At 45.9% G+C, this 26,735-nt stretch overlaps 1 protein-coding gene across 1 annotated transcript in view; it reads left to right on the forward strand.

Moving 5' to 3' along the window:
* NUP133 (nucleoporin 133) overlaps positions 1 to 26,735 on the forward strand; it is a 1,231,428-nt gene that overhangs the window by 496,600 nt on the left and 708,093 nt on the right. The window contains exon 12 of the mRNA XM_078648729.1: positions 11,034 to 11,125. Coding sequence (XP_078504855.1) covers positions 11,034 to 11,125 — 92 coding nt within the window. The remainder of the gene's footprint in view (positions 1 to 11,033; positions 11,126 to 26,735) is intronic.

Raw genomic sequence — 26,735 nt, forward strand, 5'->3', positions numbered from 1 at the left:
TGTAAATTCCTGGGGAAGTATGTAATCTAGATAGGCGCCCATTTCAAATGACTAATACCCAAGGAATATTATCATTGAGTCCTTTGTGGGCTGTGCCTAGACGGTAGACCCAACACTTTTGGTAGTAAGTTTCTTTCTGCATTTGTGTCTGCATAATCTAGGGTTTCCATAAGCACCCACCTCAAATCCTCAGTTGAGTGTTTTGCGGTATTTAATGGTTGCTAATTCTTGTTGTCGCTCTGTTGCACCTTCTGTTGCTTTTGTGCTCACAAATGCGTGTCTTGACTTTTCTACATGCCATGCCTATATATCTTAAGCTGCAGGGACAGGTAATCATGGATATGGTGTGTGATGTATTACAATTTGTGTGTCTCATCAGGGTCTATATGAAATTTGGTGTGAGCTGTAGTACTTTTGTAGTTGTTGTTAGAGGGCAAACTGAGCAGGCGCCACGTGGATGGTGTCCTGTAATGGGAGGAAGACCTAGCATTGTTGAAATTGTTTCTTGCCTTACAACTTTCTTCTTTGGTTGGGTGTGAATTAGATGATCCCTAATGTTCTTTTGTCTTTTATGGGCAAAGCTTGGTGTGGCCAATTCAAACTGCCCCAGTTTACTATTCTCCAGTTCTTGCGTACTAGGTTTAGATTCTGAATTAAAGGTTGTTACACAGATCAGTGTTTCCTGTTCTTGAAGTTTTTCTTTATTTTGCAGTAGTACCTCTCGATGTTGGTTCTTTGCCCTTTTATAACTTTTTGTTAAGATCGGTTTAGAATAGTTTCGAGATTCTAGTTTTTTAGTTAGGACCTCAGCTTGGCTTTGAAAATCTGTCTTCTTAGTACAGGTACGCCTCAGGTGGAGGTAATGGCTGTAAGGAAGGTTTTCTTTTAAAGACAGATGGTGGGAACTGTTGTATAGTAACAGAGTGTTTTTATCGGTTGGTTTGTAATATGTCCTGGTGGCGATCTGGTGATTCTCGGCAAAGAGGGTGATGTCTAGGAAGGGAAGAGTGGTGTTGCTTATCTGACTAGTGAACTTCAAAAACCTGTTGCATGTATTCAGCCAGGCAACAAAATCATGTGCAGGTGTACCTCCTTCCCAGGTAATTAAAACGTCACCAATTTAACGTTTACATAGTTTTATCATATGCTGGTATGGATTGGTGTTTGTTAGGACATTCTTTGCCTCAAAATCACTGATGTCAAGTCCTGCAAGGCTTGGGGCAAAGTTACTGCCCAATGAAGTCCAGTGGACCTGAAAGGGACAGTGTGTTTTCATACTCAAAGTAGTTTTCAGTTAATGCCAGTCTACAGCATTCCATGTTCTCCATGTCTTTTTGCCTCCTTCTAGGACTGTTTCAAGGTTCTTTTTTATTTGCATAGTTACTGAAAACCATTGCAAAATTTTAAAATAGCCTATAAACCGGTAAAACCAATAATACACATACTAACAATGCTGTACAGTGCGTACATGGCTATGGTTAAAATAGACAGTGACCCACGTAATAAAGTGCAGTGCAGTCTTAAAATGCATTACTAAAATCATAAGTGCACGTAGTAAGGTGCCTTATAGTGCATACATGTTTGGCAGTGGCAGCTAATGAATTTGGCACCTGCTTAAATTTTATACATTAAAAAGATGCTCTTTTCTTCTTCAAATAGAGATGCAATGACCAGCTTGCGAGCCAGTGGCTGCACCAGCAACTTATTACTGACTTTGCGGAGGTTGGATTGTCAATGTAGGCATTTTTTGTTTGGTTAGCGTGAGAAATTTTACTGTTCTGCAGTTCAGTTGCATGTCCCTCGGGTCAAAGCATGCCAGGACCGCTTGCCTCCTGGTGCAAATTCATTTCTTTTTGAAGGGGTCCCTTAACAGATTTGACCTCTCTTGCTGCAGCTCTTTGCATATGCAGGTTAAGTGCAGAATGTCTCCTTGACCTGTATCACACAGCCTGCAACTTACACACACACATATATATATATATATATATATATATATATATATATATATATATATATATATATATATATATATATATATATATATGTTATGTTATGTTATGTTATGTTATGTTATATTATGTTATATAGCGCACGGCTGCCCCAGCCAAGGGGCGTCCCGGCGCTTGCTGTTCGTACCTGGGGGGGGGGGGGGGGGCTGCTGCTGAAGTAAACTGCAGATGACACAACATAACTAACAGAAGAGGTGGGTTTTTATGGCTTTTCTGAAAGATAGGAGATCTTTCAGTCCACATATCTGGGCTGGAAGTTCATTCCAGAGCTTTGCTGCTAGGTATCTGAACGAACGACCGCCCATCCGAGCTAATTTAATGCGGGGGACAGTGGCCAGGTTCTGTCCCTCCGACCGTAAAGTGCGTCGAGGAATATAAGATGAAAGGAGTGGGCACAGCATGGGGGGGGAGGCAGATTTCAGGATTTTAAAAGTTAGGCATAAGGTTTTAAAATGAATCCTCTTTTCTACCGGGAGCCAGTGTAGTTTCCTAAGGGTATTTGTTACAGACTTGTGGTGGGGAAGGCTGTCGGAGCTCTCGCGGCGGCATTTTGGACTCGCTGCATTCTAGATTTCTCTGCTACGTTAGTCCCTAGCAGCAGGGAGCTAGCGTAGTCCAGCCGTGAGAGAATGGCTGACTGTACCACCAGTTGGATGAGTACATGGACGAATGCCCAGGTTATGCCTTAGGAATTTTATTTTTATTGGTTTAGGATAGCCCTGATTAAAGTATTTTTGAGGTGCGAGTATTTTATAGGAATTTATGGTCATCCAGGCATGAGATCTGGCTGAAAATGTTCTAGGACTGCACAAAGTGTCCCATATGACCACAAAAGATGAAAAAAACTTCAAAATATGGAGGGAAAGTGGCCCATTTGATTTAATTTGATTTCATGAAGGGCTTCTATAAAACAACCTTTTGGTCCTGATGAAAGCCATCGTCCTATAGGGCGCAAAGTTGGTGAACCATGTTGACCTGGTTCTTCCAGAGATAGATGTGAGACACCTAATACCTCTCTTTTGACAACTCTCATTTTTCAATCATACCACTACCTTTGATCTTCTCAATTAAATGTGTCCTTTCTAAAGGCAGGAAGTATTTTAAAACTTTTTTTTCTTCACATGGTGGATCCCATATGGTTTCAGATTCAAGGGACAATCCCTCCTGGTGGAGGAAAAGACGCACTGATGTAACAATCAGTGGCTAATTACGCCAACAGGAGACATGCCTTTGGCGGAATATCACTTTTGAGGGTCTCACAACCATTTCGGTGTTTGGCCCCCCATCCCTTACCCCCACCCCCTGGTTTCAACACAACTCTTCCACTCCTTTTGATTTGACCCAGCTTTATCTTTGCCCCCAGAAGGTTGAAGCACTTTTTAGGTCTCGCTCCTAGCGTAGCAGTACGCAGCACTGCTCGCGAAGCGCAAGACTTTATGTAATCAGAAAAAAGGCTTTGGAAAGCTGACCACGCGCTCGTGCGCGTGGTTTTGTTGTCCTGGCAGGCTATTGGGCGTTGCGTGTGTCTTTCTTAAAAAGACCGCACGCAATTAGGCGAAGGCGAGTGCATGTCCCGCCTTTGCTCCGCCCACGGCCTATTGGTGTCGGTTACCCTCACAGGCCACATCTGTTTTCAATTATCGTGCCCAGATACGGTTGCGATAATTGAGAACAGATCGCTCGCTGTGGTGCTCGCGCACCACTCGCGGGCTTGTTTGGGCTTGTTTTCTGAAGGTTTCTCAGGTCTCTGCATCCCCTCCCACAAAACCTCTTCTGCACCTCCACCATCCCTCCCAGATTGCCGCTTACTGCCACCACCACCCTACCCAGGTCTCCGCTTGTCCTACTTCGAGACATTTAAAAAAGGCGTGATCTAGAAGGGGCATGCAGAGGGTAACGCAGTTTAATCAACCTCAAACAAGTCCAGCGTACGATTTAGGCACTAACATATATGCCTTTCTTATTCCTTTTTAAAACAAAAACCATGGCCGTGTTTCTGTGGTGAAAGCACATATTACGTACGATCAGCCTATTTATTACATTGTATGTCTAAACGTGTGTATTCAAACATGTATACATTTTGTCGGTTTAGGTCTTTTGTTTTGCACCCAATCCGGAGATATAAACACCCACATTTTAAAGGGGACTGAGAAATATCCTATGTTTCTCTTTGTAATATGAATTTACTTATAATGAGAGCCCTCAAACCATTCCGCGAAGCTATATCATGTCGAGGCTCCGAACAATATACGGCATGGAGGAATACATTATACAAGAAGGTTATCTAAAGCATGGCAAAAAACACAAATTAATTTGTTTATTCCAACTAGACACATTTTAGGTAAACCTATAATTTAAGTTATGTGGCTAAATAAGTGTCAGAAGTCTTACATTCACAATTATGCGGTAAATGCCCGAGTATGAGGTCTGCATTCAGACACCCGAGAAGTTTTCCACTTTTGGACGATAGCCACGGTTAGATTGTACCAGCGCTGCCCCCCCTCCCCAATAACTCTGTAATTATTAAATGAACGTTATATTTATTTTGTGGCGTGGCTTTACAGTCGCCATCATCTCTCCACGAGATAGTCCTTAGTAGTGGAGTGGAATAATAAACACAAAACCTCTGAATGACCCTGAGAAACACCTGTTCAGTTTGCACCAAAATAGAGAAATAAAATGAGTTTCCGCCTTGGTCCAGTCTCTGTCGATGGAGCTAGAACTTTCTTTTCATTTCTTCTGTTTGCACTTTTAATATAGCGCGCAGTGCAACCAATGTGAGCACTTTACACCTGCACCAGATTACAGAAGGAAGCCCCCCCCACGTTAAACCAACAGTAGACACACTTTGTAGCTCATTAGGGTAGCAGACAGGACCCATTCACACTTCACTTGGGCTCTTTTTTAGTGGAAAATAAATTAGCTTTTGAAGTAACCCTCTCCAGGGCGAACTAAACGAGTATTTACGGTTCCCTTTCCAACATATCTTATTTCTCACAGCAGCGACAGTACCTGAGGGAGCGATGCTTTTAACACAATCCTAACAGCGGGCCCCTAACAATAGTGCAGCATGTGCAGTGGCACCTGGGCCCAGCGATTGTGGGTCAAGTGCACTGAACCTCATTATTAGCAAATTTTACACTGAGATTTGTGGCAAGGAGAAATTACCCCGGGCCCATAACTGCCTTGCAGTGGCACTGATTGATGAGGATCCCAGGACGTCCCGGTGGAGTCAGTTGCAAGAAATTCGGCCCACAAGAACTGTGTAGGGCATTGGGGACTAGGGTCCCATATTTTGTTGAATGTATGGGGGCAATCTCTTCCCACGTTCATGTGCCATGCGCCAAGTACCATCTCTCAAGTTGCTGTAGTGTCAAGGAGTCCTATAGTTGTGCCACATTGCATTATGCTACTATTAGGCCCAGGTTCCAGAACTGGCATTGGTATTAAGTACCCTACTTTTCCCCCCAGATGCCCAGGACGCAGGGTTTCTCTTCTGGAGCGGCTTTAAGCCTGTGACCGCCTTTAGGGCCCACATCACCCTCCCCCTATATGGCTGCTGGACTGGGTTTTCCCATAGGATATGCATAAATGTTCCCCTCTGGCCACAGCCCCAGAGTCTCACATCGCTGTCAGGCCTACCAATCATGGACAGCAATACTTTAGTATAATTGGTCCTATGTAAAATATTTAGCTGAGCAAGGAAAAACCCAGTTTTGATCACCACTTCTCATGAGCGTCTCAGTCCAATTCTTATTAAAATGTTCGCTGAGATCTCGTCCCAATACCCTCTGAACTCCTCCAGGTTCTATGGTAGAATATCTGTGAGCTTTCTGTATATAAGGAGATCACCTTGTATCTGTGGGGTTTGTCCATAATTAGATCCTCTAAGGGATTGGCCTTGGGTATCTGGTGGCCCTCAGGACATCCCCTGCCAAGACATGTTAGAGACATAAGTATTGTAAGATCGACCCTTCGGGCATCATGTACTCTTACCTAAGCAATAACTATTCTTTGATGGCTGTGCCTGTCCAGACATCTTCCAGGGAGCTAATCCCAAAGAGGTCCTATTGTCGGAACCCAGAGAGCCTCGTGCCTCGTTCAGCCTTAAGGAATGCCAAGGTGGGGTGCTGCCATTAAAGTCCCAAACCATCCGATCCATCGGAAAGCCCTGTCCCACGCCTAGAGGACAACCCTAATGCAGGTTGTCAAGCGTGCTCTACTCTTTTCCATATATAAGGCAGCCAAGTGTCCTCCGGCCCCAGTATTGCCCTATCTCCCCATTTTGATAGTTCATGGAGATCCATGTGTGTACAGTCATTAACCACTACCAGTTGTCCTACCCATTAGTAAAGGCAAAGGTCTGGAAGGACTATTCCACCCTCCTATATCCCTCTAGTGAGGTCTGACAAAACAATTCTCAGTGAACCAGAACTCCAGAGAAGCTGCCTCAGCTCACGCTCAACACACTGGAAAAAAATATCTGGGTTGATATATGGTGTGATCTGCAGCACATAGAGAAATTTAGGTAAGATAATCATTTTGTACAGGGCCTCCCTTCATAGCAATGAGAGTGGTAGGGTTTGTCAGAGTGCAGCATCTTTTTTGAATTTTTCTAGTATGCCTTAGAGGTTATCCTGATGGAAGTCCTTGGAGGAGCAGGTAATACTGAGCCACAAGTATCGAGGGCCATGATGAGAAATGAGTTGGTCCCCTGGAACAGACTGGGAGGGTTCCATTCAGTGAGAGGATAAAGGACTGATTTTGACCAGTTTATTCAGAATCCACTATATTTCCCAAATATGCGCATAACTTGCATTATCCTGTTGATGGATCATTCCAGGTCTTAGACATATAATAGGATAGTGTCTTCATATAATGAGATTTTATCCACTTAATCTGTATGTCAGTGCAGACCACTGATCAGGAGGTCCCCCCTCACCCAACACGCCAGCTGCTCCACTGCTAGGGCAAATAAAATGTGTGATAACGGGCAACCCTGTCTAGTGCCCCTCTGTGCTAAAAATGTAGAGGAGTATTCACTATTCATTTTAGCACATGTTCGGGGACTAGTAGAGAGTAGTTTTACTCATTGCATGTATCACTGTCCAATGTTCAATTTCTCAAGTACATTCTATTGTATCGAACCCATTGGATGGGTCTAAAGATGCAACCACCGCATGTGTCCCGACATCTGTCGTCCTGACACCCAAAGAGACGGTAGAGTTTCAGCCTGGTACTCCGTCCAGGCTTAAAACCGGATTGATCGGGGTACGCAAGGGCAGTTGTTACTCGCAATGGGCGATTCACGAGCACCTTGGCCAAGATTTTTGTCTTCGCATTGAGGAGCGAGATGGGTTGGTAGAAGCTGCGGGTTTCCCTTCTTTGTGGATGACCACAATCAATGCTGAGTGAGTTTCCTCCGCCATACAGCCTTCCTTCAATGCTGCCTCATACATCCAGAGAAGGTGACCAGAAATTCTGCCAAAGAAGCACTCATAATGCTGTATCAGCAGGTTGTTGGAGCGTGAGCCTTGCCAGACTGCAGAGCTCCAATCACAGCCTCTATCTCTCTAGCCATGAGAGGTGCATTGGGTGCCACGGTATCTGGGAGGTGAGTTAGTGGAATATCCCTGCGGAAGTCCTTTATCTGCTCCCCTGTACCGACCAATGTGGATGTGTATAGTCCAGCGTGATGGTGGAAAAACTCTTCCGCAATACGTTTTTTGTCTGAGACTTCCCCTCATTCTCCGTGCAAAGTTCCCCAACCCAAATCTCCGCTTCCTCTCTCCTACCCAGCAACACCAATAATGTCCCATCCTTATTGCCGACCTCATAGATCCTTATTTGCACAGCGACATAATATTTAAGCGCAGCATCGGTAGCGAGGCTGTGATATTCTCTACGGATAAAGTTCGATACGGTGCCGCAAATCCTCACTCGTTTGGAGTATGCTATAATTCGTAACTTGGCAGGGAAGATCATCATGTATTTGATCTCACGCATCCACAAGCAGTGTTTGACCTCTTCAAAGGAGTGTTGTGTCGCTGCATCTTTACGGCCATTGTGAAGTCAGGCAAAAAACATATCGTGGAATTTTCAGGGCTCCGGTTCCCCACACTCATTGAGCTGCTTGTAGGATTACATTGTGGTATCGGCAGTTGAATAATCTGGCTATGATTGTTTACGGGGGTTGTACAGGTTTGGGTGGGGGAATTGGGGCTCTGTGACCTCGCTCCACGAGAAGGACTTGGAAAGCCCCCTCTGTTTGAGATGTTTCATGATTAAGTCCTCTACAAATAAGGCAACACTAGGACCCTCCAAGCTCTCTGGCACTCCCACAATACCTAGATTGTTACGATAAGATAACTCTTCTGCGTCTTCCATCTGGGCTTGTAGTATGGTGGTGTCTTTCTTAGCATAGAATTATCCATTTGAGTGCAGAAACATCATTCTTCAAAATGCCTATTGTCAATTCTGTTGACTGCGCTCTATCAAAGACCTTCTTTAGATCCACTGGCTAGAGGGACATTTCCACTGAGACTCCATCAATCTTCGATTCCAAGGTAGTTTTAGTATCGCAGACCGCCAAGTACAGATCCGCTAGTGTGGGTTCCCCACTCTGTCCTTGAGTCACCAGAAGGTTAGGCATTGAGGCTCTTGCCCCCGATCCCCCTCTACCTTCCCGTGTCATCCCACACAGAAGTCTTTTTAAAGGCATATTTATCCAGCCTATTGTGTTGGATTCTTGGTGCTTTTTCTTTCCCCATTGTAGGATATTGAAGGCGGAGTAGCCCACTAGATCCGAGGGCAAGCAGCAGGTCAGGGACAGTGTCAATAATTAAGTCTCCAGGCACGGCTGCCAGGTGGAGGGCAGTATGCACCTTTATAGAAACACGTGGTGGCAGGCAGTAGGACTCTCTCGCTAGAGGCGCAGCACCGTGCCAGAGCAATGTCAACAGTTATTACTTGAGGCACGGACATTGGGTGAGACCAGTATGCAAATCTGTGGAGAGCACTGTGGACTGGTGCGCCAATCGAGTGAAAAGGCCCCCAGGAGAGTGTGGGGTGCAGTATCGCAAAGAGTCCTCGGATCAGAGGGGCACGCCCCACACCAGCACTCCAGCAACACTTTCTTGGGCCCAGTTTCCGCTCTTTTGCCCAGCTGTAGTGCCATGGGGCAAGGCTACAGAAGGCAAGCCAGGGCAGCTTCCTCTCTGCTCACGCCTGCAGCTGCCACAGGCACACAACTGAGCAGAGTGGTGTCTCTCACCACCTCTGCTGCCCAGGGTCTCGGGTGCTTGGTCTGGTCCCAGGGGCCTCGTCTCTCGCCAGTGATCTCCGGCATAGGCTGCCCCGGTCTCAGGAGCTGCATCACTCTTAGGCCTGTCCAGCTAGACTGTTGCAAGTTAGCCGACACACTGTACTAAAACACCGCAAGGGGTATTGCTCAGCAAACGTTTCCGTATCCAGCCTGACGCCTGGGAAATTCAAAGCTAAGGAATCTGCAGCTAGATAGTCTTTACCAGATAATGCGTTACCAACAGTAAGTAACTTGTTCTTTGCATAAAACAGAAATAAATTAAGTAAAAAACACAAGTGGTATGCATTTATACAATTAACCACACATATTCAAATAAGAAAAGTCACTATATGAAAAATGAGTGACAAATTCATTAAGTACATCGAAGTAGTCACAAACTAATTTTTGAAGCTACGATAGCTCTATCTGCGGCACTTGTGGCTTCACAAGCTATTGCTCCATTTCAGCACAAACCAGCACTGCGGCTGTTGGAGCTTGTGGGTACACAGTAGGTGGCGTTGAGGGAGATGGTCTACTGATTTCTTCAAGGGAAGTGGACAATAAAGTTTGTACTTTCATTGCAATTCATGTTGGTATGTGGGAACTGGTAACAGTGTTTACCAGAATCAATCTGCTTCCTCTGTTCGAGGTTTGAGAAATGGACAATTGGAGTCCACCCTACTACTGAACCTAAACTGAGCACCAAGTACTTGACCCTCAAGGTAGAGAGACGCAGCCGTCCGAGTCTTACTGAGGGGGGCTATGTGGGTTAGATACTCAGAACTCTGCAAACACGAAATAACGCTTTTACTTAAAGGCACTTTAATTCACACATACAGTATCCTGAACATAACATTACTAATATATTCATTAAAAGTAGACCTATCTAGCCCCTTTTGAACTAGACAAAGATGTCTGTAAGGTTTCATAGTGTTAAACAGTGTAAAACCTTTTCCTATTGTACTTGCTAGTAAGTTCATGGTATAAAGTCAGTTCTTGCTGCTGCATTTTTAGTCTGCACAGCCCATTCCTGCTGTAGTTGAAACAGTCCCTTCATTAACAAAGTCTTTATAAGTTATGAGCATATGATAATGAATTAAGGGGTGGCTTGAAGCCTGCTTTCAATATATTCCTTTGTGAATACATGAGCTCTGGCATATAGCTGTAGACGTCTCTAGCTAATATATATATTCTATTTGGGGTAACGTTATTCCCACCTCATTGGCTGATGTGATCCAACCATTTTTTCCCAATTTTCCTTAACGTTTGACAGTCACTGACAAAAATGATCACTTCTTAATCTCATGGTGATCACGCAGGGAGACAAAGTCATAGGGGCCTAAAAGAGTTTTAAATATTGGAGCAGCATTATGGAATCTTGATTTGGGTTCATAATAAAATAGTATCTCTCACTCTTGCCTTGAAATAGTCAAATATCTAGAGTAAAATCATTAAAATGTATTCATTTGCATTTATAAAATGACTGTATCCTATAGTGGCAAAATGATTGTTGCATTTTGTGCTTCGGGCTAAATCTTATGCTATGTGATCTTGTTTGCTTTAAATTACTGTAAGTTGTAAAGTGTTTTGAGCTTTGAAATGTATTTGTTACTGAATCAGTTGTATGATTCAGACAAACATTAAAAAAATATAACTTATTATGAAGTGGTAAAAATTAAAATAAAGCTGAACTGATTTTAAATTGATTTTTTTTCTATTAGGGGCACATATTGGAAGGTGCTGGAAAACAGGAAACTGTTGCACAAGAGGACAAGATTAAATACCTGAAAGGGGCCTTTGTACAGTTCTGCAGGTAACCTCATCGTTCAGATTTAAAGTAATTTCCATTTGAGTTTAAAGTGCTCAATTACAAAGCCAATTACATATTTAAAAAACCTGAACTAGGGAAAATGTTATATTGGGGAGTTGTCCGTCATGTAACTCTCTGATGTTCGTTAACAACGGACTGTCTTCCTTGGTATGGTAAGCCAAACACACATTTTTAAATATTTTTTTTTAATGTGAAAATGTCAAATAAAATAAAAAGTGCCTGTAAAGAGAATAGCTTTTCAGTTCATTCTTTCTTTATTGTAAAACAGTTCGATTAGCCAAATCAGTCCTTAAAAAAGTATGTTATAACTTAATTCCAACAAAAAAACAATATTTTTAAACATAAAAGAAATTATACAGTGATGACTCTATACTTGTGTTCTAGTCAACCAATTACTTTGCTGCTTTGTGAGGTTTGAAATATGCTATATCCAATCATGCACAGCAGCTTGTTGGGCAGTTAGTATTTTGCTTATTACTGAGGAAGGATCCCAAAAACTGTTTCATTTTACAATGCTGTTTCTTAAATGAAAACTCTATTTCCAAGTTTTTTTTTTTGCATTCAGTCAATGCCTAAAGATGACTGCTCAGATTTTTAGGTCGAGCTATTTATAGCTCTGAACTATTGTAGGGGAAACAACACTCTTGAACAAGCAGATTCCTCCCAATGCATGTAGTCTACTGAAGCATGACGCTTCGCCTGGCGCGCACTTGGCCTCACTCACACCCCATATGCTCTTTCCCTCCCACTCGCTTGCTCCCCTGCTCCCCCCACCCGACTGAAAAGGAAGCCTCGCACACCAACATTTGTCTCTCACACCACCAGACATCAAAGGCTGCTGCCCCCCCCACCCCCCAGCAATGCTGAGAGCGTATTTTATAAGATTAACCCTGTTACTTTCGTTTCTCTCTACTTCTTTCCCTCTGGACTTTCACCGCCAATCTTTGCCTTCTTCCTCACTCCTTCTTTCCTACCAGGTTTCTTGTTTGTTAAGCTCCAAGAAGCATGCACGATGTGCTTTAAATGCGGGTTAATTTAGCAAAAAATATATGTGTGTTTAGATCGCACAACGTACTGTTTCTTTTAACATTGTATGTTTTTATTATCTTATAGCGCGGCACATCCGTAATAGCGCCAGCGCATCTTCTTTTTAAAATGTGGGTTAATTTAACAAATATATATATATATATATATATTTATGTTTGCAATGCGGGACGCCTTAAGCATAGTGTCCCACGTCTTGCTTTTGTTAGGCTTTTATTCTGTGCACACACGAAGATCCCGGTCTTTTCAGGGCTGCCAACGCTGCCTCACAACCCCCTCCATGCCGATCCCACAACAATAGGGTGTGAGGCACTAGGTGGAACGCATGTGCGTGTTGCTCCAAGCAACCCTCACCCGCGGATGCTTTTCACCAGTTAGACAATTTCAGATTGCGGCTATGGGTGGGTAGGTGGGGGCTCTCAGCCCACTGTAATCACACAGTTAAGACAGAGGCTGTCTCCCATCGCTGTGCCGCTTTTTCCACCGACACTCAACCTCTCCTTTCAATGCTACCAGCCTTCTTTTTTGGGCAAAATTATTTACAACAAGGGGTGGTGATGGACAGAGTCTCTGAATTAAGCAGAGTACTCTCACCCAGTCAAGAGATCAGGGCTAGATCCAACACCGTTTTTTAGCTCATTGCACCATCCCAGTTTCAGAACCTGGCTGTATGCAAATTAGTCTGTCCCTGGCCCAGTGCATCATGGGAACAGGGCAGACCAGACTACAAAAGCCAATTCTTACACTGGGAAGGAAACAAGCTTCCGGGGACCGGTTTCTGCCATTTCAGGCGTCTTCGGCCCGGCTTGCTTGAATCCTGATGGTGCAATGAGCAAGGGACTCACATCTGAGTATACCCTTCCACGCTTAGGGTGGACAAAATTATTTACAACAAGGGGTGGTGATGGACAGAGTCTCTGAATTAAGCAGAGTACTCTCACCCAGATAAAGAACGGTGATGGATCAAGCCCTGATCTTTGGACTGGGTAAGAGTGGTCTGCTTAATTCAGACACTCTGTTCATCACCATCCCCTTTTCTGTATCGTTTTTGGCCACTATAGGTGTGGCAGGGTATACTCAGACATGAGTCCCTTTCTCACTGCTCCATCAGGATTCAAGCAAGCCGGGCCGAAGAGGCTGAAATGCCAGAAACCGGTCCCCGGTAGCTTGTCTCCTTTCTGGTGAAGAATTGGCTTGGTAGTTTGGTCTGCCCTGTTCCCATGATGCACTGGGCCAGGGACAGACTAATTTGCATATAGCCAGGTTCTGAGCTGGGATGGGGCAGTGAGATAAATAACGGTGATGGATCAAGCCCTGATCTTTGGACTGGGTAAGAGTGGTCTGCTTAATTCAGACACTCTGTTCATCACCACCCCCTTTTCTGTATCGTTTTTGGCCACTATAGGTGTGGCAGGGTATACTCAGACATGAGTCCCTTTCTCACTGCTCCATCAGGATTCAAGCAAGCCGGGCCGAAGAGGCTGAAATGCCAGAAACCGGTCCCCGGTAGCTTGTCTCCTTTCTGGTGAAGAATTGGCTTGGTAGTTTGGTCTGCCCTGTTCCCATGATGCACTGGGCCAGGGACAGACTAATTTGCATATAGCCAGGTTCTGAGCTGGGATGGGGCAGTGAGATAAATAACGGTGATGGATCAAGCCCTGATCTTTGGACTGGGTAAGAGTGGTCTGCTTAATTCAGACACTCTGTTCATCACCACCCCCTTTTCTGTATCGTTCTTTTTTGGGCAGTTTATTCATTATGCTAGATAATGGATACCGCGACTTGCTTTACCTGCCAGATGCTTGAGCCACCCAGTGTCGTTGTGTGCAAGATATCTTGCCAACTTGGATTAATACAGTAAGACACTATCTTTCAGACTGCTTGACTGTATATCAAATACCCTGTGGAGCTTTTCACCATTGCTTGTTTTGTTATCGGCCGCTCAAACACACTCCTATGGACACCGACTGCAGGGACAGCGGCACGCTGGAGGAGCAGCCCCCCACTATTTGCTAGGTAAGCCCTGTCTCTCACGGGTCCCTCTAGCATTAATAACATGTTGTAGTGATTAGATCAAATGAATCCCCTTGCTTATTTGCAGACGGTTGCCAGCACAAGGCGTAGCAAATCCTTGAGGATTGCTTCATATGGGTCACATAAATCGGTAAGCAGACAATGCAATTGCGTTGCGAATTCTGCTTATTATTAACATGGTTGCGCACAACATTTGGACAGTTAATGTAGCTCGTAATAATTGGGAGTTGCAGACTTAGACACACATTGAGTTATGCTTCAAAGTGCTTGTTTGCTCACAGAGTCACGCTTGATCTCACTCATGGCACGAATATGAGATTTGGCAACCCTTTTTTAATCACTCTGAGCACGCACTATAGTTTACTCAGCGCCACAGCATCCCTCAATGCCACAGCATCCCTCAATGCCACAGCATCCCTCAATGCCACAGCATCCCTCAATGCCACAGCATCCCTCAATGCCACAGCATCCCTCAATGCCACAGCATCCCTCAACGCCACAGTATCCCTCAACGCCACAGCATCCCTCAACGCCACAGCATCCCTCAACGCCACAGCATCACTCAACGCCACAGCATCACTCAACGCCACAGCATCACTCAACGCCACAGCACCACTCAACGCCACAGCACCACTCAACGCCACAGCACCACTCAACGCCACAGCACCACTCAACGCCACAGCACCACTCAATGCCACAGCACCACTCAACGCCACAGCACCACTCAATGCCACAGCACCACTCAATGCCACAGCACCACTCAACGCCACAGCACCACTCAACGCCACAGCACCACTCAACGCCACAGCACCACTCAACGCCACAGCACCACTCAACGCCACAGCATCACTCAACGCCACTGCATCACTCAGCACCACTCAACGCCACAGCACCACTGAATGCTACAGCATCACTCAGCACCACTGAATGCCACAGCATCACTCAGCACCACTGAATGCCACAGCATCACTCAGCACCACTGAAGGCCACAGCATCACTCAGCACCACTGAAGGCCACAGCATCACTCAGCACCACTGAAGGCCACAGCTTCACTCAGCACCACTGAAGGCCACAGCTTCACTCCGCACCACTGAACGCCACAGCATCACTCTGTGCAACCATTCAACAACAACTGGTTCTAATCTGTTCTCTCAATGTTTCAAGCTATATTACAAATGTCACAAGAAGATGTTAATATTTCACTGCTGTTCTTGGATTTTCATCACAATATAATACACTGAACATAATCTTCCCAAAAGTTATTTACAAAAGTTTAAGCTATTGCCATTATAAATTACAATAACTTTTATTTAAGTATTAATTATCCAAAAAAATAAAAGCCATTGTTATTTGTAATATTAATACATCTAAGTCATGTAAATACAACACATATTGCATTACAAATGCTATTGGTGTCACGATTTCAAAAGTTAAAACTATTGGCATTGTAAATGACAAAGCTATTCATTTAGCTATTTTCAAAACCAACACATAAATAAAATATTTGTCATTTACAATACCAATAGCTCAAAATTTCCTAATGCGAGACCTATTGCATTGCAAATGCTTGTTTTTTTCTCATTTCCTTTAACCTCTTAAATGTTTGCTGCTTTCTGTTATGAATCAGTCAAGATGCCATCATACGATAAAGTTCCCCGGGTTGGTCCTCTTAACACCACAAATCCAAAATAGGAGATATACTTTCATAGAGTTAAAGAAAGGGTATGTTTGTTGTGACTCTAGTACATTTGGAGATAAGCAGTTTTTAGGTTTCGCCTGCACAGCACCTGCTCTGTGCTTGTGTAATCTATTGTATTAAATATAAATCTTAAAAAAGGGGCTTTTTTCCTGCCCTCTCACTTTTCGTTGGTTCCTGTGCTTCCCATTTGTATTTTCTGTTGTCTTCCTCGTGTTTTTTTATCTGTTTTTATCGAGGCCCAGGCACTGTTTCTATCCTCTATTGAAGTGGACCTTATTTTTTGATGTTACACAGCGCTTTAAAAATTAAATGCTTCATCCTCACGCCAGCTACATCTATTCTTCTACGCATTCACAAAGATATTGAAGATCCTTGAGCTTGCTTCCAGCTGAGACACTAATCTACAGCACATACTGTATGAAACCGAGACAACCTGCCCTGAACACACAAGTCTGGTATAGTGCACACGCTCAGTGCAGAGATACTTCACTTCCGTGCATGCTCCGTATGAGAGTATGAGTTTGTAAAGCTCACTGCACAGACACCGAAATCCATAGTGGAAACTCCTGGCTACCCCTCTGGAGAGCCGAGGCTGACAGGTGGGGCCCCCTATTACATGACACGATTCCATCACACTTTTCTTTGTCTTAGGACATATAGCCTTAATTGTATGACCCTCATTAGTAATATTTGGACACAGTGTTAAGACCCTGGAAGTAAATGTACCAGTTTAGTTTAACATTATTACAACATTATCACTCCCCTTTTGAAGCATAATGTACATTATGGGCCTGATTACGATGGCGGTCGGATGAGCATCCGACCGCTATCGTTTTGGGCAGATGTCCGGCCGACTATGTCAGCTGTTCTACTTGTCCGATTACAAAGCGACTGCTGTACAGGCAGTCGGGAAACTGCTCTTTTCCATTGTGGCATATGCTTCAGCTTTAGAAGAGGCCCACAAGAAACGGGAAAGAGACTGGTCTGACCACCATGAAAAGGCAGTCGGAAAGGGCCATCGTAATCCTTTCGGCAGTGCCTCCGCAGGCACAGCCCCCATTGTAGGGATTACAGTCGGAGTGATGCTCCGTTGGGCTCCTCGAGAGTGTCGGAGGCGTCGGTCTCTCCCTGGGCCCGCTGTCGTCCAACCGACTGCATCACAATGCAGCGGTCGTACCGCTATGCTGAATGTCAGTGGGGGGGGCGTGGCTAGCCGTCAGCGATGGCGGTCGTGGCTCAATAGAGCTCCAGACCCTCCCGGGGTGGAATCTCTCCTCCTACGCCGTCCACACGGCTGTAATTGATCGGGGGTCGTTGGTGTGGATGGCCTGGGACCCCGGTGGAGGTGTGGAAGCTCGATCAGCGCTGGGGAGCGCCCTGGGAGGCCAGTGTGATCTGACGCCTACCTGCCCTTCAGTTCCGACCCCCCGAGAGTGAGGAATGTCGGTCGGGGGCCCCGGAGACCTGACTGCTGAAAACAAATTGCATGGAAGGGAGGCTGCCTACTGGTGAGCAGTCCGCAACTGGCGCGCGAATAGCGGTGGAGCGCGAGGTGAATGCGCCGGGGCCCGACGCGGTGGGCCGAGAGGCCGCGCGGCCTCGCCTCGATTTCTGCAAACCCCCTCCCCCTGCCCTCCCCCCCCCCAGTTCGTGTGCTGACATGGCCGCCAGAAGGCTCTTCAAGGCACCTGGGCCTGTAATTGATATAGACGCTGTAGCGTGAGCGGAGTCTGGCCTGCAAGAGGTGCGACTGCCTGGCTGCCTGCATCGTGGGACCCGCCCTGGACCCATCTGCGGCTTGGGACCCCCTGTACTGCCTCTTCGGCGCCTCTCCTACGCCCCACATCGTCCTGAGAGCCGGATGTGCCAGAGACCCCACCCACGAGGCGAGGACGTTTGGTAGTTGCCCATCAGGCCCTGGGGACCCGGACAGTGCTCACAATCAGAGGCGCAGACAAGATTAGAGGACCCTGAGAGGAGGGAGGAGAGAGACCCACAGTCACATATGAGGCACAGCACAGCACCACGCCGCTGAGGGCGCTACTGTCCACTGGTGCCGCACTCCACGGGTCTGCCTGGACCCACAATACCCATTGGAGCTCACCTGGAGTACGTTGCTGCACCCTAATACCACTTGGGGCGTGACTGGCACCCTTCTGAGACCAACCGCTGGGACGGCCTGACGTGTGGCCTGGTGGCGACATCGAGCAATGGGCAGGAACCGAGAGAAGACAACAGACGGACAACAAGGGACCGACCCCCCCTCCCACCATGTCGGGCCAATCTAGCCGGGCCCCCTCGCCTGGGGCGAACCAGACTGACCACACAGAGGGGACGCTGGATAAACTGGACATCATCCTGCAGGAGATCAGGGACTCCAGGGCGGCGATAGAGCTGCAGATGGGCACGCTCACTACGGGCCTGACACTGTTGAAGGCGGACCTGGCCAAACTGGCGGACACGGTTAAGGAACACGGCCAATCCATGCGGACCTCACCCCTACGGTGGCGGAACACTCGTTCTCCCTGCAGCAACTTCAACAACAAGTAACTACGCTCATGAACCGGGTGGAGGATGCGGAGGGCAGAAATTCGACGCAATAACATCCGCGTTATTGGACTGCCGGAACGCTGTGAGGGGAGCAGAGCGGCTGATTTCATGGAAACATGGTTCAGGGAGCATGTGGCACAGGAGGGACTCTCTATAATGAGAAGTAACAACCCCAGGCAAACCAAAATTCCAAAGTGCAATGAAAACCAGCAAATTAAAAATGACACTTTACTAAAAAACGATTTTTATAAAAAATCATCAGAGTATTTAATAATTTTCTTAATACAAATTACACAAAAAATGCATATATGTTTTAAAACACCATATACATAATAATTAAAACAGACATGAAAATAAAATTTTAAAATGAAGGTAAGGGTGAAGTAGTGACGGTTTCTTCAACGCGTTTCGACACCAAGTGTCTTCGTCAGGAAAGTACCATCATATAATTAATCTAAAATTAAAATTAGAATAGACAGTCTTTAATACAGATTTTTACAGACTTTTCTACCTAAGTGCATTATTAATTGCTGGTACATACATAGTCATAGTTCTAGTTAAAAAAAAAAAAAAAACATAACAGTTTTTGAATTTACATTAGGGAGTACCCTAGAGTGGGCTTCGAGGAAACAGAATTCAAGACAGAGCGTAAGTAAAGAGATAGCGCATATAGGCCAAGAACTATATACCCAAGATGAAGGTGACTGAGACTGAATCTTGCCAATTATTAGATGATAAAATTTTGTATGAGCTAACAGTAAAAATAACCGCTTGTCTATAGGGCGGTACTGTAATGTTGTGCTAGCAGCAAAACACAGGATAGGGGCTGGCCGCATTTCGATATCCATTTTGTTCAAGGCAAAAGTGTCTTCTGATATAGAAGAACTAAACATTAAGGTGCGCATGTTCCAGTGTTATAAAACCTTCACACAAATTATATTTATAACCCCACTTCAATTATGCCTGCCAATTGACTAGAGGTAGAGAGAACAAGGATGTGATTCTATAAGTTAATAAGTGATCTCACCTGAAAAATGTAACTTACGGCATAAGTGATCTCACCTGAAAAATTGAACTTACGGCACTGCACCGTCAGGTTCTGATTTGTCTTAGTGATATTTGTGGTAATTGGGCGAGCGTGTCAATTACTATGAAAACGCTAAGATCAAAAAGACATGAATGAAAAAAATTTATATAAAAGGCAAGAGGGGGGAAAAAAACGTTTGTATTGTCCTTACTACAGGAACAATGTGGTTAATAAAATTCAAACATTATCCTAGCGGAGAGCAAATAATAGGAGGGACTCTCCCCATAATTCTGCCTAGAAAGGGCGCATACAATACTGACGGGACAACCCACACCTGTAGCGCCACCCCGCCCTTTGATCGTGAAAATCCTCCGCTATAGAGACCGTGACATATTACTGCAGAAGGCTAGAGAAAAAACGCTAATTCAGTACGAAAACCACCGCATAGCTTTATACCCGGACTACACAGTGTTGGTGCAGAGACAGAGGTCATCTTACCAGGCGGTAAAGAAGAAACTACAGACCGCACAACTCAAATACGCCCTCCTTTATCCCGCCCGACTGAAGGTAATGCACTCATTTCTTCGAAAGCCCAGCGGACATTGAGGAATGGATGGAGGTGATGTGCATAGGTTCTAGCCAAACGAGCCACCCGGGAGTCTCCTCGCAGGATTCGGACGTGCTCCCGAAGCAGTCCTCTAGAAGAACCCAGAGCACTACCGGGGAAAGGAGGTGCGGGGTCCTCACGAGAACAGGAACGGCGGGACCAGGAGGGGGCGCTGGCGCTGGCGGTGGCCGGTTCCTTCCGCGAAGATTCGAACAAAATCGATACAGACTCAGAGGACAGTACTCTACATTCGGATTCCGAACATAGTGCAATCCTCTTCCCCACCATCACACCAAGAGCAGCTGATGACCTGATTGACAATTGAAGGAGGCGGCCAGGTCACGGACACGTGGGACTACTGCTGCCAACTCTTGCCCTTTTCTGACCATAGCCCCCTAGAGCTCACACTTCGCTGGGGCATAGTACCCGCTCCTACCTGGAAGCTACACCCACACCTGCTAGCAGATGCCCCCTTTCGCACGACTCTATCCAACACCATTACCAATTACCCGGCCAAAAACTGGAACACAGCGACCTCTTGCCTGTTGGAATGGGATGCATTGAAGGTTGTGGTGAGTGGGACGACGATCGGACAGTTGGTGGGGGCCAGACAAGAGACACACCAACGGCTGCAGGACATTGAGCGCAGGCTCCATGTACTGGAGAAGGAGGCAGTATTAGACCCTGACAAGTGGGAGGTGTTATAATCCACCCACATAGACCACGCGGAGACATTAGAGACATTGTGGACAAGAGCGTTTCTCCAACGTAAAAACTGAGAGGTGGACAGATCTGGCACACTCAGGGGTGGTGGGTGACATTTGAAAGTGGTGGGGCGCAAAGTGATTTACATACAGGACCGTAGCGAGCGAGCGAAGCGAGCGAGCATGAACCCCAAAGGGGTGGTTTCGGGGGATAATCCCCCCCAAGAATTTTTTTTAAAAAAAGAAGAAAAATCGTGCATTTTCAAGCAAATTTGAGAAAGCAGGAAGGTTAATAAAGCAATTGTGAAAGTGCAGTTATTACATTAATAGATGGCATAACATAGGTAGCTGCTTATTCAGTATAACCACAGAGCTTCATACATTCCGTCCTATTACAGACTCCGATATCAGCTTCAGCAAGGTTTCCAACAGCATAGCACCCCTTTGCTACATACAGATTACAGGTTCAGCCACATGATGAAAATAGCAACTTATTCAGTGTGATAATTAAGGGAGCAGAGCGCATGGAAAACATATTTAGTGATGGGCCGAGCAAAACACAACAAACAAATTAACTTCTTTCATCTCCTTTATTTCAAACCATTTACAGGGCTCAGGTGTTTTAAACCTTGTGATAACAACAAGCTAATTTGGTAAAAGCATACTTAGAAATCTTTATTTATGTATTGTAATTGTAGACTGGACCAAAAAAACGAGTGAAGGGGCTTCACCAAAGCAGATATGAAGATATGGCTCCTTACCCAATGCAGATTTTAACATTACAAAAGCCCTCCCTGTGGGTCTACTGACCTCAATAGTGTCAAGCTGGGCAGTGGCAAATTTGAGGTATAAATCTTTTGTGATGGTAACATCCCCGGTGCTTAAAGTGTCATGTGCAAAGAAAAGGTCTGGCCTTCCTATGTCCTGGAAGGATTCCTTTATATAACGTATCCACTGGATTTTTTTTACCATATTCCAAGGCCAGACAATCTGCTAAGATCAGGCTGGTTAAACCCTTATCTTCACATGTCCACATCTTTATGCAGCAAAGTAAGGGTCTAATTACCACTTGGTCCACCATATAATCAACCTCAAAGTCTTCATGCACAGACCAAGCTGGCGTACCTTGGGGGACTCGCAGGACCCGGTGCAAAAACTTGTTTTCCACCACATGTAGCCTATGAGAAGGGATGTACCCCCAAACCTCACTGCTGTATAACACTTTCGCAGAGGCCTTGGATTTGCACAATTTTAAAATGACCTCCAGTGCCCATGATCCCAGTCTGCTAGCAAAGGTTCTAATAGCACCCGCAGATTTGTCCAACTCGCTAAGCTTCGCATTTAAGAGGGCTCTCCATTGTAACCAGTCGTTGAATAACACACCTAAGTAGGGAAAGACCGGAACCGTTTGCGAAAATATGGAGACCAACTTTAAAACTTTTCATCCGTGTCCCCCGACGTCTGGCAACTAATACAATCAACTTAGCAAAATTAACAGACAGGTCCAGCCTGTCCATAAAGGAGACAACGGCGTCTATTAAAATCTGCAGGCCGCTGGCCGTGCGATCATAATTGTCAAGGGATTAAAACACCACATTAATATTTAAAGGCAAGCCTATTAGTTTTATTAAAAGATCACCATCTTAATAATAAAAATAACTTTGATTTGATAGGGAATCATCAGTAAAATCAATGCATTTCAATGCCATATTTAAAGATTGTGAACAATAATAAGAAGCATTGAAATGTTTAACAATAAACATGAAGATTGTGAACATTAATAAGAAGCATTGAAATGTTTAATAAACATGAAAGCAATTTTTTATTGAATGCAATGTTAAACATGTGTTAGAATCTTTCTTCTCCATGTCTCAGTCCTGATAATAGAGCCGTAAGACCAACCACAAAGGGTTCCTGCAGTCGGAAGATGAAGAGCAAATACTCTAGCTTCAAGAATGCTTGAAATTATCACAAGCTTTTCCTGCAGTCATGTCCTCTATACCCCAAGAAACATAGGGTCCATTTTTGTAAGCTATTTTTAGGGGCCGCAACACTCCCTGCAACTTACCCAAGCACTTATAAAATACTGGTGGTATCACTGCCCAGATTTGGGCACCACCATGCAGCAACATTTATTTAAAGTAGCCAAAGAAAGGCAGGGTACGGTGTTCCCGGGGATGGGGTCGCCGGGGAGTACCACAGCTTGGAGAGGGGGTTTCAAGCCTCTTGGCCCATATAAAAATAGATGCGCAACATCTTTGTTGTTGTTGAGACAGCCATTGAGATCTAATCTTTTGATCCGCTGGGGCCACTCATCCTATGCAGCATGTAAGATACATAGATTTTGAACTGTAATTTCTCAAAACGTACTAAACAGATTTACACCAAATAAAAAAATGCTTTCTTGCTAAACATCTAGCTTGCTGCCAAATTTGGAGTATTTCTGTTCAGTCCTTTTTTTCTGCATCAGTGTTCAATTCCCCCTTTTTCCTAGGCCCTGCTTGATGGGTCACCAAAAGAACTTTCCAGGAAAGAACCTAGGTTGATACCTAGGTTGATGAGACTATTTTTTGAAAGTTTTGTGAAGATTCATAATACGGCGTCAAAGTTATTGGGAAACCCCAAAATCTATTTCCTATGAAAACATAGTCCTAATTATAACTACCCAGTTGCAAGTGTTACTAGGTAGTGTGTGTATCTATCTAAATATACACAAACACATATATATATATATATATATATATATATATATATATATATATATATATATATATATATATATATATATACACACACATACACACACACACATATATATGTAATAAATACATATATATGTGTATATGTATGTATATATTGCACACCAGGTGCTGTCAGGAAACGCCGTTTGCCTGCCTTCAAGCGCCGGTCCCAGCCGTGGCGACAGCTACCACGATACAGCAAAAGTTCAATTCCACAAGATAGGAACGAGGCGCCACACAAAATTCGATTTCTGGTAGGTTTAATCACCAAACAACAACACGTTTCAGCCGCAGAAAGGCCTTTGTCAAGTTGTTTTACGATACCTCACAGTCACCATTTTGTATGCATGATGTCACAATGGACATAGAAGAAACACTACGGTCCGTAATTGCGGATTTCACCAAAACAAAACACATAAACTCTTTTATACATGATTATCAGCCTGATTCATGAAGCGAAATTGCGCCCGCAATGGCTGCGAAAATGCAATTGCGGGTGCAAAACACGGAATCGGCATTCAAGTACAAAATAGCGATTTCGCAAACACAGAATAGCGAATAAAATAGCGATTACGCAATATTAGTCGCAGAGTCCCGGTAGTCGCGCATTAGCGATACGGAAATAGCGACCAACCACGGAATCTGCTAAATGAATAGCGAAACGCAATTTATTCTCAATCGGCATTCATGAAAAATAAACAATTGCGGAAAACCCCAAAATCGCAATTTTGCGCGGCGCAAATTAAGGACAACTCAAAGCAGGTGGTAACCATAAAAGCCATGATTAAGTAAAATTTGAAAAACAGTTGGCCAATCACCAACAGGTCCAGGCCTGACCAATCACACATAAGGACATTCAGCAGCAGCATTAGGCGTTCCACAATGCCAGGAATGTACATGGTGGTGAGGCGGCGAAGGCTACAGCGAGCAGCACGGAGGAGACGCATGAGGCAGGAAAGGATCTACCGGCAGCGGGTCACCTTGCTGGGCCAAACCAGAGAACAGATTTATGCCAAATACAGGCTGAATGGGGAAATGATCACCTGGCTGATACAAGAACTTGACCCCCTCATGCAGCACCCAACAAGGCGAAACAATTCTGTGCCTACACATGTGCAGGTATTGTGCAGCCTGCACCTCCTGGCCTCCGTCAGTTTCCAGGGCATAGTAGCGGCTGCTGGGGGGATATCCCAGCCCACCATGTCACGCTGCCTCCACACTTTTGTTGACGCCATGCTCACCCAGCTCCACCGCCACATCACATTTCCCACGAGCCAACAGGAATTGGACCTGACAAAACTACAATTTTACAATGTAGCCCATTTTCCCCATGTCCTCGGCTGCATCGACTGTACCCACGTCGCCATCTGCCCACCAGCTGCCACGGAGTATATGTACCGCAACCGGAAGTCCTACCACTCCCTCAACATACAGATGGTCTGCAATGCCAAGACCATCATCACTGACATTGTCGCACAGTACCCAGGGAGTACCCATGATTCCTTTATCTTCAGGCACAGTGGACTCCACACACGACTGCTCAGAGGAGAGTTTGGGGAAGGACACCTACTTGGTAAGTACACTTTGTCGACAATGTCACATTGCAATGAAGTCACTGCGCTGCACAGGCAATCAACATCTGCTCCTCTCATTCAGGTGACAGTGGCTACGCCCTTCGGGAATACCTCCTGACCCCTTACCTCAACCCTGCCACACCTCAGCAACGGCGCTACAATGTTGCGCACATCCGGACAAGGAACTGTATAGAAAGGACATTTGGCCTGCTCAAGAGCAGGTTCCGTATACTGCACAAGACAGGTGGGGCCATGTATTACAGTCCTGCTGCGTGCTGCCGCATTGTGGCTGTCTGTGCAATGCTCCATAACATTGCAACCAAGCGCCGGATACCTGTTGACATCTCAGGCAGTGAATCTGAAGGGGACGACCGGCCACCAGCACATGTGCACCATGCACGCGGGGAGAACCCAGCTGAAGGCCACAGACGTCGCAACCACATCACAGTGAACAATTTCTAGGCCACCCTCTTCCCCCACCCCACATATCACAATTGCATGCAAAATTTAATGATTACACAAGGCTAATGTGTGCAGCAAAATAAATATATTTGTTTCATTCACAACAAAAAGGTAATCAGTCCAACTATTTACAAATACCAGTATTGCGTCATACTGCAGTGTGCATGTACTTGGCAGGCTTAGCGTCAGCCTGTGCCAGTGTAATGCAGACAGTGTCAATGGCGCCTCCTGCGCGTAATGCCCAAGCGCCTCTGAGGCTCTTCCTCTTCCTGGGCACCCGTACCAGGCGTTGCCCTGGTGCTGCGCCTAGGTGGCGGGACCAGTGTGGCCGATTGGCTACTCACGCTGGAGGCACCCTCACTGGCATCGTCGCCCCCTACAGTGGCCGGTAGCGCAGGTGTGTGTAGTGCCGTCACCGTGGTGGTCAGGTGCTCCAGGACCCTGGTGATGTCCTCACAGCACTGCACTAGTTGGTGCTGCTGGGTGAGGGAGCGCCGCGACAACTGGGTGGTGGCATTTGCTGCCACATAATTCGACCTGCTATAGGCCGACAGGCGGCTCATCAGCTGGTGGTGGCGCCGGCTCGCTACACTGCGGTGCTTGAGCAGCGCAGCAGTGTTCTCCTCCATGGCTGCGGTCATGCGGCCCATGGCCGCCGTCATGCGGTCCATGCGCTCTCCAACTCCCGCAACATTGCGCCCAATTTTGTGCAGCTGGAGCTGGATGGCACCTTGCTGCTGTGACTGGCGCTGGTGGATACGGAGCATGCGTCTCTCAACGCTCATGCAGGCATAGCGATGTCCATTGCCCCTCCTGCTGATTGCCCGCGGTGTTGCCGCTGTCGCAGGCCCAGATCTATTGGCACCAGCTGCAGGTGGTGTTGCAGCAGGCGTTGCTGGTGCGGCAGGGACTGGGGGCACATTTGTGGGGTGCCTGGCTCTGGCTGCGGGTGGGGCTGCAGATCCAGATGCAGCAACGGTGGGGGGCCTGGCCTTGGCTGCGGGTGGGGCTGCAGATCCAGATGCAGCAACGGTGGGGGGCCTGGCCTTGGCTGCGGGTGGGGCTGCAGATCCAGATGCAGCAACGGTGGGGGGCCTGGCCTTGGCTGCGGGTGGGGCTGCAGATCCAGATGCAGCAACGGTGGGAGGC

The sequence above is a fragment of the Lissotriton helveticus genome, chromosome 6, assembly GCF_964261635.1.
Source record: "Lissotriton helveticus chromosome 6, aLisHel1.1, whole genome shotgun sequence".
In the NCBI taxonomy this organism is placed as follows: domain Eukaryota; kingdom Metazoa; phylum Chordata; class Amphibia; order Caudata; family Salamandridae; genus Lissotriton; species Lissotriton helveticus.